Raw genomic sequence first — 15,812 nt, forward strand, 5'->3', positions numbered from 1 at the left:
TTCTGGTATAAAACGATGGGAATGCTGTCTTGCTTTTATTGCATTTGATTCTGAGGGAATATTAGCAAGGGGAATGGCACAAGGCTGCATGAAAGAGGATTAAGTGTGATCGTTAGAGGAAAGACACAATCCTTAGAATTTCTAGAATATGATGAGTGATGTTTGGTGTCAACAATTTCCAATAATAATCTCACTTCAAATGGAGAAATAAGTGTCAGACTTTCTGATTGCCAGTTTTAGGCTCTTAGATCTTGAGCTATATGCAGTTGGCCCAGCTTAGTCTCAAAGAAGTGACAGTTAATAGAATTGTAGCTTTGCCTTGGTTGTGGAGTTAAGAATCCTTTGAGTATTTATGAACATTAATTCATTTGCCCTGGCATTTGTTTCTTTATATTTCCCTCTCTCCTGTCTCAAAAATACATCATCAACCAACAAAGAATGTGTTTGGGGTGAAAGACAAAGAAAGCCATTCCATAATCTATTTTAAAATCTTCTGACTTGGACATGATGCAGACTAGGTATAATACCATCTACTCTTTCCATTAAATTCCACTCACTCCTTAAAACGTTTCCATGTATTTAGCCCTTTAAAAAAATTGCTCCATGTGGCCATCTAGCCTGATGAATCAGTACTAAGCAGTCACTAAGGTCAGACAAGGAATATTCTCTTACCCGCTTTTAGGAGTCACTGAATCCTGAAGTAAGTTGGATAGCTTTGTTACATAAGACTAGCAGCTTTTTCTAGTTGGCAATTAACCAGTCTAAGGTGAACTGTTCTCTTTATAGGGTCCTATTGGTTCAGAAGGATTCCAAGGTCCTGCAGGAGAACAGGTATTTTGGCTAATATTGTTTAAGTCTTGGTGTACACAATCCTAATTTAAAAAAAAAAAAAAGTGCCCTTGCCTTATTTAATATGGCAAAGATGCAATTGCTTATAATGCAAATTGTCCACTTCCTTTTTACTAGTATAATATTAGCCACTCTCTTTTGTTTTCACCTAAGAATGTGGGTATCCAGTGACAGGTTCAGTGTTACTATGCCACGACATGGTCATCTGTTATCATGGCCAAGCAAGGCCAGCCTATTTGTATCTTGTATCTATCCCTACCTAGTCTTGTGACTTTTGTACTACTTTGAAGTGTAAGTTGACTTTCTAGTACTGTGTTTTGTAGTCTGCAAAATTTTATGGCTTCCAGAGTCAGGAAGAAGTCAGAGTTAGTTTGGAATGACAGCCACAATCGCTATACCATTTGTTCTGACCTAAAGCAAAGACCAGCTCCCCCCATGCTCTATTACTTCCAACTTGGTGATAACTGTGTTCTGTTGCAGGGCAAGGAGGGGTCACCAGGTTTCCCTGGGCTAAATGGACTCCCTGGAATTAAGGTAATGTCTCTAAAGTAAATAGACAGAGTGAGAAAATAGAATGAGAAAACAGAAGAGTGGAAGTTTATCATAAATATCTAAATATGAGGTGAAGTATTTTAAACATTTTTGAGGAACTAGGTGTCACTCTTTTCTCAAGAAATACATGAGACTTAATTTGAACCAGTAGCACTGATAAAGCATTTCTTAAATACTCGATCAAGTGATCAGCTAAGGGAAAGATGCTGATGGAAGCAACTCCATTCCTAAGAGAAGGAATATTTTGTTACTGACATTTTTTCAAGAATTGCCAACTTTTAGATTTTATTATTGTCTTGAAATTCTCTGTATACAATCTATCCCATTCCCTTTTTGTCTGTACTTGGTACAAAGAGCTCCACCATCATAATAACTTGAATATACCATTTTATCTGTTTCTGAATATCTGAATCCCTTTTGGAAGATAATTAGGAATTGTTTTCCTTACATCAACTGATATCATCTACTAGCAAGTACTGAGTAGCACATTCTCAGACCTGATGAGAGCAGAAAAAAGTTGAAACATTGCTCCACCCATGATACCTCTTGGATTAATCATGTTGTCTTGTGCCTATGATACACTTCCCAGGCCCAGAAGCAGATTGTCCTGTAGTAGGGCTGCAAAACAAAACTGGGATTCCTTGTCCTTGATGGGTTTGTCACTGCCAGATTGATGGCTTGCCTTGAGTCATATTCATCTTAAATGTGTTGACCTTTGATATTGACTTATGGACTAGAAGATCTTGAAAATCAGAGGTCATAGAAGCTAGGGATTAGTTTGAGAACACATAGATTTTGGGGAATGAGGTCACAAAAATATTTTAGGCTATTGTGTTTAATTTTTCCAGGGTGAAAAAGGTGGCATTGGCCTGCCAGGCCCGGACATTTTCATCGATGTCAATGGTGCTGTAATAGCAGGTACAACTTTTCATTGACTTGACTGGAAAAGAAAAGATATAGTTAGATTCCACATACTTGAGCATTTGGTGGCATTTGTAAACCTCATTTGTGTGTGTGTGTTTTTTTTTTCATTGTAATTTCAGGCTATCCTGGAGACCCTGGTATGCCAGGCCAGCCAGGCCTTAAAGGGGATGAAGGCGTTCAGGGACCACGTGGACCTCCTGGTGCCCCAGGCCTCCCAAGCTTACCGGGTGAGACAATCTATTCCATGTCCTGCGTAGATCAACCTTCTATCTGCTCTTGTTCCCAGCATCCCTTTCTATTCCTTTGCCAACATGCAAGCAAAAGTAGATTATAGTCAGTAGGTTCCACACTAAGGGCAATGAATGTAGGGTTAGGGTCATCGTGAGAAGATTTCTGTTGAAATAAATAATGTATCAGATCTGGACAGGATATTTCAGGCTGTTATTGAGGTTTGTAGTGAACTGGGGAGGTCTCAATCATGCTACTAAAGCCCTGTCACAGCTCTGGAGTTTTCATCAGAGCTGAGGCTTAGCAAAGAGGGGATAACAAAATTCCAGAGGAAAATTGGTACCCAGAACTTAACTATAGGCTTAACTTGGACACCACATGGTCATTAGTTCCTATGGGTGACACCCTTGAAACAATTCACCAGAGGGGCATACCCATATGTCACTAGATAGTGACATGTAGAGAAAGGCTATACCACAGTCTGAATGGTAGGAATATCTCAGATATAAAGCTCCAATATTAATTTTTAAGTTATCAGTTTCTAAATTCCTTAGAGATGACTGTCAAAATCCTGTGTGTGTGTGTGTGTGTGTGTGTGTGGCAGAATTACAAGCACAGAGGTCAGAGACAGAAACACAGATAGAGGGAGATCTCCCATCTTCTGGTTCATTCCCCAAATGGCTGGAATGTCCAGGACTGGACCAGACTGAAGCCAGAATCCAAAAGCTTCATCCAGGTCTCCCACATGAGTGTAGAGTTCCAAGGCCGTCATCCGCTGCTTTCCCAGGCACATTAGCAGGGAGTTGGGTAGGAAGTGGAACAGCACGGATTCAAACCAATGCCAGTCTGAGATGCCATTATCACAGGCAGTAGTTTTACCCGCTACACCACAATCCCAACCTCCAAAAATCTGTTTTTAATGCTATCACTTGAAAGAGATAGAGCTATGGGCCCGGCGCGGTGGCGCAAGTGGTTAAAGGTCCTCGCCTTGCACGCCCAGGATCCCATATGGGCGCCGGTTCTAATCTCGGCAGCCCCGCTTCCCTTCCAGCTCCCTGCCTGTGGCCTGGGAAAGCAGTCGAGGACGGCCCAAAGCTTTGGGAACCTGCACCCGCGTGGGAGACCCGGAAGAGGCTCCTGGTTTCGGATCGGCATAGTATCGGCCCGTTGCGCTCACTTGGGGAGTGAATCATCGGATGGAAGATCTTCCTCTCTGTCTCTCCTCTCTCTGTATATCCGCCTTTCCAGTGAAAAAATAATAAAAATAAATCTTTAAAAAAAAAAAAAGAAAGAGATAGAGCTAGCCACAAAACCAAAGTAGAAAAATGGAAATATTAGACAGCCAGGTTTTTCATTCAGGCCACCAATAAGCTCTGTGCCCCTATTCATGTTTCCCTGTTTTCCAAGGAGCCTTCTACCTTTGATCTCAAATTCTTCTCTTGGGGATTTTTCCAATGTATACCACTGATTGGAATATTCCTGAAGTGATATAATGAATATGTTTTCCCTGTTGGATTATCCTTCCAGGTATTCAAGGCACCCTTGGCCCTCAAGGATTTTCAGGTTTGAAGGGGGACCAAGGAAACCCAGGCCATACCACTACTGGGCCAGCTGGCCTCCCAGGCAAAGATGGTTTGCCAGGGCTACCAGGCCCAAGAGGCCCACCCGGTAAGTTACACATCTGTTTTCGCTTGAGACTCAGGTGTGATTCAGAATAAAGTACAGTCGGGATTTTGAGGAAACATTTTCAAAATAAAACAGTTACACCAGGACACAAAACTGCAGAGGGGCAATGATGAAAGCCTCAGCTTCTTTAAGTTAGAGCCTTGCCTCTACTTACATCAACTACAGAAGGGTTCTTAATCAGGGACAAGCAAGCGAGGGTCATCTTAACAAGCAGGCACTACCACATTCCTTCCAGCCTCTATACCCATTCCCTCCCAGCCTTCACTGTTCTCAACCCATAGGCTTCTTGCTTTTCAGCTCTTAAAGGAACAGCGTTGTCTCTGTAGAGCTGTTCTTGGCCCTCAAGGCTCCAATGGGCTTAGCTGCGAGTCCAAGAAGAAACCAAGCATGGCTAGGGTAGATACTGAAGCTGAGTTTCTGAAACCGCTTTATTCATTTCTGTACCCGCAGGAGTTAGTGCAGTGCCTGGAACATTCTGGAAGTATTAGTTGAGTGAATTGAACAGAAATGCCTGTTGAATATTTGCTGCAGGCTTGAGGTGCCTGTCTTGATGGTTGTTGATTTGTTTCTACTCTGCTGTTTGAACCTCAAGGACCTAGGCTTGAATGATGTGCTGAGTGAAATTAGTCATCTTTCGCATGAACTGCCAGTGCTTTATGTTCCTTCTCTTCCATAGGTCCATTGCTTGGGACTGGAACCCTACACGGAAGAGAACCAGGATTCCCTGGTCTCCGAGGAGTACAAGGTCCAAAAGGAAACTCAGGACTCAAGGGAGTAAAAGGTGATTTTTGTCCCTTTGGTTTTCTTTATTCCTCAGGCTCCTTATGGAAGGTTTTATAAGGAATGAGCAAATCAGTAGTCTTATGAACCTGAACAGAAGCAATCTTGGCTCTTGGTTGGCACTTTGATTATAGCAGAAACTTCTGCTGGTATCCCAGGGTATTAACCACCATATACTACAATGCCTCACACATGGCGAGTGCAAGACTTGGAAGCCAATTCACATAACCTCTAGCCTGAAAGAAAGTTCTCTCAATAGCTCAGGACTTGGGGCTCAAAATGATCAACTGCCTTTGGGAAAATAACTCCTGTAACACTGCAGAAGTGATTGATGATTCTAGCCATCAACTGCATCACTTGTCTCTATCTTTTCACTGCCTTTGGGTCTTTCCTCATTCCATATTTTGAGAGGAGGATGCTCACATAGTCCATTCCATAGAGTTGTGGCCCAAGTCAATGTAGACTAAGAGGTTAAAATACTAGCTGGAGAGAGATTTAAGAGTGTCATAGCCATTCAGGTAACTAGGATTTCCTCTTCTTCCTACAAATTTGTCTCCTCAGCCATAAATACAGAAGATATAACTCACTCTTTTATCTGCCTTGTCATAAAAGATCACTGCTAAGAACAGGAGCTAGCTTCCAAATTTCTGAAAGCTTTGTCTCTACTGTTCAGGTGCAAAGGAGACTGAGAAGAAAGGACTTTAAATTGCAAGTCCAAATTTAGGATGATCGTTTTAGACCTTCACCATGTTGCTGAGCTGATATATTTGTTTAATACCATTCTAATTCCTAAAATAGGGACTGCTCTAAGGCTATACCTTGCATTGTTACTCCAGATCAAAGTCTTCTCTAAATATAGAATAGTGATCATTATTAGCAGGCACAAATGTACATGGAAATCACCTAGGAGAAGTTCTCGAAGATCATATTCTTGGAGTTGGTACTGTAGGGCAGCAAGTCAAGGCAGTGCTTGCAATGTCAACATCCCATGTCACACTGCCAGTTCAAGCCCAGCTTCCCCTAAGCTCACAGCTATGCACCTTGCAAGGCAGAAGATAACAAGTATTTGGGCCCCTGAGTACCTGACTTCTGCCTGTCACAGCCTTGACTCCTGGCAGTTGCAGACATTTGGGGAGTAAACCAGTGAATGGTAGATTATCTTTCTCTCTCTCTCTCTATCTCTGTGTGTGTGTGTGTGTGTGTGTGGCATTATGTCTTTCAAACAAATAAATACATAATTTTAGGAGGTTTATTATTAAGAGCCTAATTGATTAGGAATGAGAAGGAGTCACCAAGGTACCTCATCAACCGGTATCAGATGACTTATGCTGGAAATCCATAGTATACTTCAGAAATACTAATCTGAAGAACAGATTATTCTTTTGGTGTTTCAAGTATTATCAATTTTCTAAAAATAGGAAAAGGCCACCAGGAGTTGAAGGGGAACACAAAATTACCTCTGTTGGCACCAGTTCTCATTTTTATGACCATAAACATGAAGGTATAGGTGATTTAGCTACAGTGTCAAGGATTTCTTGATTCCTCTTCAATGGTGCTTTGTTTCAGATCCCTATAATAATTTTGTTTGGCATTTGTGTTGTATGTACAAAATGTAGGGGGAAAACATTTCGATAAAGTAAATGTTGAATGACTTTGAAACCAGTCTCTCATGAATGGGTAAACGGATGTCAGTGGTTCTCAACTCTGGCTTTATAGAAGACCCACTAGCTGAACCTTGTCTTCAACCAATGAAATGCAAACCATTAACACACATCTATGCAGATGGAGAATGAACCTCATTCATTTGAGTCTGTTTACTATTTATCAACCTTTCGATTGCCTCCATGGAATTGTTGAGTCACAAATAATCATTGTGTGGTGTTTCTTCTTCTTGGAATGATGGTCCATTTGATTTTGTGTTGTCCTCTTTACTTTAGGGGATGCTGGCTTTTGTGTTTGTGATGGTGGTATCTCCAACACTGGACCACCTGGGGAGCCAGGCCAACGTGGGCCACAGGGTCTTATGGGCCCGCCAGGAATAAAAGGAATCAGAGGAGATCCTGGAGCTGGAGGCACACAGGGCCCAGGAGGGACACCAGTAAGTCTTGCCAAACTTTGACCCTGACTGAGCAATGGGAAGGAACTTTCAAGTGTCCTTTAGTGCACCTGAATCATTTCCCTTAAACATATGAAAGCAATATGCGGATAAAACAACACTTTGAGTCTTTAATGAAGTCTGACTGAGTGTCTCTAGACTTCCATTTCACGTTAACCTACCCATGTTCTTGTCCTTCCTCTCTCACTTCATTTCACAAAATTGTTTACACTTACCCAGCACTATGTTGGACCCTGGAGGTAATATGCAAATTAAGATGAACTTTCAATGCTGTGCAATTTTTGAATGGAACATAAAATAAATGGAAAGGTATTCTCCAGTATGGCAATAGAATCGAGTGTACCAGGATCTGATGCCATTCCTGTTCCATATTCCAGAACTCTGAAGTAGAACAATCCTGCGTGTTCTCTTTTGTCTCTTTGTCAGGGTTTACTTGGGCCTGCAGGTCCTCCAGGCTCAAAAGGAGAGAAAGGGGAGGCAACTCTCCATACACACTCAGGAATGCCAGGGGAGAAGGGTGATCCTGGTCCCCAAGGATTCCCTGGTGTGGCGGGAGCCCAAGGCAAAGATGGAACAACAGGCTTGCCAGGTGTACCAGGTCTTCCGGTAAGTTGGTCATTCCTGGGTGGTTATTGCTATACATCCTCATATCTGACTTCTGGATTAGGTATCTGATTCCCACTGAATAATTACATGCAACATAAAAGGGACAATCTGGCACATCTCACCTTTCCTCTGCCACTGGCACTTTAGCTTCATGCTTTTCTTTCTGTAAGATGAGAACTTCATTTCTCAGAGTGGGCCATTGTCTTATCCGATAAATAACAGTGACAATTGAACTTCTCACTTAAAAATGCCTCTGTTTTCAATGACTTCTGTTACAAGTAACTCAGTTGCTTTCTATATTCCAGCACTGTTGCTACTATGCTCCTTTCCTGTGCTCTCCTCTGACCTTCATCTAGAACTTTTTGCATCAATCAGATCACCCAAAGTTGATGAAATTCATATTCACTAAGCTTATTGAAGCCAATTGATACGCTAGAGTGATAGAAAATTTTAACAAGCTGTAAAGTATTGGTCATTAACAGTTACCACTTTTCTATGTCAGAGGACTCCGCAGATGAATTTCTGGATTGGACTTTCATTATTTTCTACATGTTGTCTAGGGTGATGGTGGACAAGGCTTTCTGGGTGAAAAAGGATTCCCAGGACAGCCGGGTGAAAAAGGTCATCGTGGTCCAATTGGTCTCCCAGGGATTGGACTCCCAGGACCTCCTGGACCTCGTGGAGTTCCTGGAGAACAAGGAAGAGATGGATTACCCGGAAAGCAAGGTCCCCCTGGGTCTCCAGGTGAGTCGTGCAATCAGATAGCTTTGGCTTCAGGAAAGTACCTATGACTGAATAGCTAAGACCCAGGTTCATGAAGTGGGTCCTCAAAAGAGACTTGACTGACTCTAATCCCTACCCTCACTCCGCTTAAAGATTTTCATGGTAAAAAGACTTCACAATTGTGCTATGCTATGCTATCAGGGAAATTATGGTCATCTGAAGTGTGAAAAGTTAAAATTATCTCATATTCCTCACATTCTTCCTTTGTAATTCCTTTGTATTCTTTTGTTCTAATACAGGACATTTCTTTGTGAAGTAAAAAGTTGAGTCAATGTTGGAAAGATCAAAACAAGCAATGAAAATGCACAAGCCCATACTTACAGAACACTCCAAACATTTTTTACAGGAATTTTTTTAGATTTTATTTTTGATGATGTTTACATAATTGAGAAGGATGCATGCCCATGTGCACCACTTGATTAGGGTGGGAAGAGTCAAGAATTAGGGAAAAGCGAATGAGATCATTATTTCCAATTTTCTTTTTCTTCTTCCTATGTCTGGGGGAAGGAGCAGAGAAGGGAAGAAGCCACGCCCAGCATCCCAAATGCATCAATACCCGGGGATGGGAACAGTCACCTGTGTCATCCCAGGGCCCCCAATGAGGAGCATGCTCCCAGGGTTCTGCTCAAGTGGTTTCAACAGTTCTGAAATGCTGTTTATTTCATTGCAACAAGGATGAGGAAATCCTCCCAAGGTCCATGGGCTGAAGTAGTCCACTTTAGAGTCTCCACTAGTCCAGATGCTTGCTGTTAACACTTGACTGGGGTTGTGCAATTTGTTCTGTTCTCTTTCCTCTGTTATGGTACCAGATGTCCTCTGTAGGCTCTAATGGACTGCCATATCCTTCATGTGCATCTGGGCATGCTCTCCACTGCTCTGTCTTAGCCACTCAGGAGCCTAGTTCTGACACAGGCACTCCGTGTCAGACCACAGATCATGGTTGGAGCTCTGAATCCAGTGGTTCAGTTGGCGGGGGGGGGGGGGGGGAATCCCCAAAGAAACCTCATCTGAGGTGATCCCAGACCTGATTCTTGTGTGTACTTGCCAGTACTAGGTCTGGCTCGGTTGGTTATCTACATCAGCCTACACATATACTTGTGGTTGCAGTTGCTGGGTCAGTTCTGTCTCCAGCCCCATCTCTTACACAAACAAATAGATGCTGCAGACCAGCCCAACCCTGCCCACCACACACTTAGCGCTTATGTACACCAGCAGGAACTGCAGCCTAGTTAGAGCAACCTCCAGTGACCCCCCAACTAGGCCCATCCCAGTCCTGGTTCCTTTCATGCCAGCATGTGGAGCAGACTGGTCCAGTCTCTCCCACATCCCATTCAGCTCTTGGGTGCTGGAGCTCAGCTCTACCCAACTGACCCCACTACCCAGACACACCCCCAGCCCTGGTTCTCATGATCACCAGTGGGAGTTGCAGTCCCACTGGTGGTCAGTTTCCCTACTGGGCCCATTCCCAGTCCTGGATCTTTTACTGTCAAGATGTTTCTACAGTTTAGCTTGACAGGGCTTGCCCCAATCCCAGCAGTTGCCTGCTAATGCTGTGATTAAAGCCCAACCAGCCTGCACTTACTCTGGCTCATGCATGCACTAGTGGATATAGTCAGTCAAATCAGTCTGGCTCTCCCAATCCCAGTTCACATGTAGGCCAACAGGCACTATAGCTCTGCCTGGCCTGGTCTACCCACAGTCTCAGTCTTCACACTCATTAGTGGGAGCAATGGCCCAGCAGGGGAGTCCACACTGCCTCCTACCAGGTTCACACCCCCACCCTGCAGGTCTCATGTGTGCTGGTGGGTGATGTGGCCCAGTCTGGCATAGTCTGTCTCACCTCGGCATTCGCTGGTGGGTACTGTAGCATGGCCCAGCCCAGTCTTCCCCCAGTACTAGCTCATGCTGGTGGGTGCTGCAGCCTAGCCCAACTCAGCCAAGCCAGCCCCCAGGCACTAACGTGGACTGGCTGGTGTTGCATCCCAACCCTGCCTCTCCTGTACTCCTTCCTGGTTCTCAGAATTGTCAGTAGGTGTTATGAACTGACCCAGCCTGGCCCGCCCCCAGACCTGATTCACACGTATGCCAGCAGGCACTGTAACCTGGCCTGGTCTGGGCTGCTTCCAGCCCTAGTTCTTGCCCTCACCTTCAGGGACTGTATCCTGAAAAGAAGTTCCCCAAGCTCCTCTGTCAGGTCTCCTTTCTGTAGCAGATCTCATACACACACACCAGTGGGTCTTTGGTCTAGCCTGACTTGGCCCACCCCCTGCCCTGGCAGGAAAAGTAGCCTTTTCTACCAGCCCAAATCCATTCTGATTCTTACTATTAGATGCTACACTCCAGCCACACCTGGTCCACAACCAGACACAGCTCTCACGTGATTCAGCAGGTGCCAAGACGTAGCCCAGCCCATCCTATACTCACTCTGCCTCTCACTAGCACCAGTGGGTACTTGAGTCTAGCACAGTGTGGCACAGCCCAGACACAGTCTACACCCATGCTGATGGACACTGCAGTCATGTTTCATATCCAGCCCAGTCCTCCACCCCCATTCTGGTTTTTGTGCTCACGAAAGGGAACCACAACCCAGCGAAGGTGTCCCCTTATCTCCCACATCAGGCCTGTTCCCAGCCACAGATCTTGTTCCTGCCAATGGTTGCTCTGACCCAGCCGGGCATAGCACATCCTCTGTCTTGGCGTTTGCCATTGGATGCTGCAGCCTGGCTTGGCCAAGGCTGCCCCCAGTTGCAACTGTTGCTGGTGGATGCTACAGCCTAGCCCTACCCAATTTGGTAGGCTCATACCCCAATCCCTGGCTCATACAAACCGGTGGGTATCACAACCAAACCCAACATGATCCACATTTCAACCTGGCTCCTGCACATGCCAGTGTGCTAAGGTTTAACCCCACTTTGCCCAGTCAGCCCTCTATCCCCCAAAACCAACCCACACCCTTGTGGATGGGTGGAGGTGCCTTGCCCAATATGACGAATACCCAGGCCCAAATCACATGCTCATCAGCAGGAACTATGACCTACCAGGGGAAATCCTCAAGTTCTTCCATCAGACCCACTCACAAACCCATATCTCACATGTGCCAGTATAGTCTGCCTCCTCCCCTCATCTTCCATCTCAGCCTTCATATGAGCTGGTGGATGTCGCAGCCTGGCCCGTCCCATACCCTATTATTGGGTGTGCCTTCAGGTGCTATAGCCTGGACCGACCCAGCCTATTCCCAATTGCAGTATCCATGAGGTTCAGAGGGTTCTATCCCTAGCTCAGCCCTTCAGTACTCTAGCTCTTGAGCAAACAAGTGGAAATTGTAGTTCCACAGGGGTGAGTCCACATATCCCCATAGAAACTGCTCCAAGACCTGATTCTCTCATGTGCTGGTTAGTGTCATGGCAAGCCTAACATTACTCATCCCCTGTTGTGACACTCATTGGTGGGTTCTGTGATCTAACCCTAACAGGCAGGTTCCCAACCCTAGCTTTAGTGAGCGCCAGTGGTGGTTGTTGGTGGTGGTTCATGCTAACTAGCCCAGTTCAGGTTTCCTACATGGGCAAGTGCATTGGTCTGACCCAGAAAGGTCCTCCAGTTTCCCCGCTTGGTCTCAGCCTCCTGCTTTACCTGCAAGTACAGTGACCTTGTTGATGAAAGTTCCTCAAAAGCCATTCTTCACTTGCAAGATGCTCCCTCAGAAGTCCTCCCTCCCACACATCCCCTTACTCCCTTTCCTGAGTAATCCACAGTCCTAGTGCCCGAGGAGGGTGGTGCATGGGATCCCCAGCCCAGTCCCCCAAAGCCCAGTCTTCCCAGTGGGGTTGTATGCTTGCCTGGAGTCTATCTGCCAGCTAGGGTCCCAAGCTCCTGACATGTATGCTGGCCTGGAACCCTACCCCTCTGCACACCCAAGATCCAAGACCATGCAAAGTTCCCTAGGCGCGATCCACCAGCACATCTTGTCAGCATGCTAGCCTAGGGCTCTCCCCTCTCCTCCCTCCACCCCACCTAGGACTAAGCACATGGGGAAATCCTCAGGATCACTGTGCCTGCCTGGGCGTGAGCCCCAGGTCCCCATATGATTCCTCAGACACCATCTGCCAGGTCCCCTGTAACCCTGCACCCCCCGGGCCCCTACGAGCCAGCTGCCCACACCAGTGTAAAGGCAGCACGCACCTGCATTGGTGCAATTCCTTTATATTCTTTCCCTCCTCCTCTTGCTATTCAATTATCCTTATTTTATGACTAGTTTCCAAATACCTATATATAATTTGGAACAAATGGGCAGTTGATTGAGTGGACTGATAGATGGAAGGATAGATAAATGGCTGAAAGTATTGATAGATGTGTGGGTAAATGAATGCTAACTTTTAATTCAGTTCCTCATCTCCTACCAACAGACTTTTACCATTCATTTCGATTCTGCACACTGCTGCCAATTTAATACCCATAAAAAGACCAGTATCATCATGTTACTCCCCACTCCAGAACCACAAATGGTCCCCATTGCTTGTAATGTCTAAGCTCCACAGCATGGAATTCCAAAGTCTCCAAACACAGACACAGCCAACCTTTTCCATCTTATCTCACAGTCTCTAATTTAAAACATCTAAAACACCAGTTTTCTTGATTGTATTCAAACATAATATTTTCTTTTGCAACACCAAATTCTTGCCAATACACTTTTTGGGAGCGTTCTTCCTCCTTTCTCTATTGACATCATACACCTCTTTGAGGGATTAACATAAACCCAGTTTCACTGTTAAGATGTTTACTAGACTTTCCCAATGTGCTTTGGTACTTAAATTATATATCTCCTTCCGTTAATGCTTTTTTTTCCCCAGCCACATGTGAACTGGATAGCAGGGATGGTGAGGATATCTCCTAGCATTTCTCAATCTACCTAGCCAAGTGCAGTGCTCCATAGGAAACTAATATTCATTTTCAAGAGAAGTGGCCTTCTCAATAATCAAAGGACTATTTCTCTTTTTACCTTGTCAACTTGAAGAATTATGAAAAAATTCTTATATCTTGTAACATTTTTTTGTTTAAATCCTGTGTTTTGTTGAATTTGTGCAATAGGAATGATGGTACAGGTTAAAATTTGATCATTCCATTTTCATGACAGCGAGTTGGTATTCCATTTCACAAATTTCTATGAAAGGTGAGAATTTTTATATAGCAAAATTGTCTTGTCTTTTGGAAGTCCTGATTGTTGTCAGCTTTAGAGAACTTTGTTTCCAGCACTGTTCTCAGAGATATTACTTATGATCATTCAACTGATCCTCTTTCAATTAGTGAGTCTTCAGTTCAGATCAACTTATTTTGGAAGCAGCTAGGTTGCAAGCTGAGTTACAATAACATGGCATTTATAAATTTATTCCCAAATCTTCTGGTGATTGTCAACATTTCATCTATTTTGAGAACAAACTGAGTCAACAAAAGAAAGTTCACAGGGCCATTTCTGTACCAAATTGTACTAGTCCTTGAACAAAGAAACTTTAGGATTGTAGTGCTGCAGTAAGGTATAGCCCAGGGCATGTCTTAGGAGCGAATGCTTTGCACATAAAGTATTCTTGTTGTAGTACTAACACATTCAAAAGTACTTAAAGAACATGCATTTTCCCCTTCTACTGAAACCAAATATAATACAGCAAACAATGCTTTCTTCATACACAATTTTGAAAAGAAATAACATGAAGTCCCCAGAAATTTACAGTTCAGCCATTTTTTTGTCGCCACCAAAGATTAAGATGCCATTCCTATATGTAGCCACTCAAACCACTGGTAGCACAGATTAAGATGGCAGCATTGCCAGGAAATTGAATACAGTCATCAAAAGCCTTTGAGCTTAATAGCGTGAATTCAAAAATTCAAAATAAAAATTTTTTAAAAATAACATGAATTATTATAAACCTTGGGCAAGCAGACAACTGGTTGCTTCCAAAGAGGCCCCACTGCAGATGCTTATGATAATCAATCTCCTTAGTTATTACCGAAACAGCTACTGTGTACTTCATGCCATGTGGGTGCCAGCTCTTTCCACTCAATCCAGATGGGTCATTTGATTGGTGGGTGTATCTAGGCTGCAGACAAGACTTCCTCTGTGCTCTAAAATCTTCTATGCTAGTTTTTCTTCTTTACTTGATTGACCTACATTATTGCTGCTGCAATGGAAAAGACTGGTAAAGGAAATTTAGACACAGAGGGAAATGAGCACTAGCTAGGTCTACAAGTTTCAGACATCAGTGTAGGTGAAAGATTCCTCCCTTTTTGTTCACCTTTGTCTTTGATATGGATGATAGCCTGAGGCCCATTATGAAACCCCTATCTGGGGATAAATGATTTTTAAGGCTGGATGCAAAAGCTGACATAGACATTGCCCCTGTAAGTCCCATTGCTTCAAAAGCAATTTATCATATAAGCCCTGAGTGGGAGTGCATGGATAAGTGGGTATGCAGTCTTTGATTTCCTTCACCATGAATATTAATGGCTTGGCTGATGTCTACCTGAAACAACTTAATTCTCTGAAATTAATATGAGCCATAACTTGCCATAAGATGCATCTGGAAGGATCCACACATGTCTGTTTTTTTTAGCCATTGGACCCAGAATAAATTGAGACATTAAAGATCTTTTCATTCTGAAACCAAATTTTGGCATTCATGGGGAAAATTAGGAATAATAAAATCAGTTGTTACTCTTACAAAGCAAAACATGGATAGAGCTGACTTCTGCTTTGTGGAGAAGGTTCTGAATTCAGGAATGTAAAATAAACGTCATGGCTCTAAAATAAAAGATTCAGGGACCAGCTTATTGGCTCAACTGGCTAATCCTTTGCCTCCAAACACTGACATCCCATATGGGCATCAGTTCATGTCTCAGTTGCTCCACTTTTGATCCAGCTCCCTGCTTGCATCCTGAAAAAGCACAAGAGTGACCCAAAGCCTTGGGATTCTGCACTTGAATGGGAGACCAAGAAGAAACTCCTGGCTCCTGGCTTTGGATCAGCTCAGCTCTGGCTGTTGCAGTTATTTGGGGAGTGAACCAGCAGATGGATTCCTTACTTCACATTTTGAATCTCTGCTTGCAATGCCCAAGTGTTGTATAGTATACAGAGCATCTGAGGCAAAATTATTAAGGAAATATATCCTACTCCCTCTGATTTCTACCCATCATCCCTCTCATCACTGCTTTTTCTGTCCTTGAAACCTTTCCAGATACATGTCCTTAGCTCCATCATCTAAAGGCTTTATGTTTAATTTGCCTGTCATTAGTGAAAAGA

At 43.9% G+C, this 15,812-nt stretch overlaps 1 protein-coding gene across 1 annotated transcript in view; it reads left to right on the forward strand.

The window, feature by feature from the left end:
• COL4A6 (collagen type IV alpha 6 chain) overlaps positions 1-15,812 on the forward strand; it is a 96,319-nt gene that overhangs the window by 48,178 nt on the left and 32,329 nt on the right. The window contains exons 13-21 of the mRNA XM_041000082.1: positions 787-831; positions 1,330-1,383; positions 2,250-2,319; positions 2,445-2,552; positions 4,081-4,221; positions 4,916-5,020; positions 6,957-7,117; positions 7,562-7,741; positions 8,302-8,485. Of these exons, the coding sequence (XP_040856016.1) occupies positions 787-831; positions 1,330-1,383; positions 2,250-2,319; positions 2,445-2,552; positions 4,081-4,221; positions 4,916-5,020; positions 6,957-7,117; positions 7,562-7,741; positions 8,302-8,485 (1,048 nt within the window). The remainder of the gene's footprint in view (positions 1-786; positions 832-1,329; positions 1,384-2,249; positions 2,320-2,444; positions 2,553-4,080; positions 4,222-4,915; positions 5,021-6,956; positions 7,118-7,561; positions 7,742-8,301; positions 8,486-15,812) is intronic.

The sequence above is a fragment of the Ochotona curzoniae genome, unplaced genomic scaffold (assembly GCF_017591425.1).
Source record: "Ochotona curzoniae isolate NIBS_2020 unplaced genomic scaffold, NIBS_Ocur_1.0 scaffold_1852, whole genome shotgun sequence".
Lineage (NCBI taxonomy): Eukaryota > Metazoa > Chordata > Mammalia > Lagomorpha > Ochotonidae > Ochotona > Ochotona curzoniae.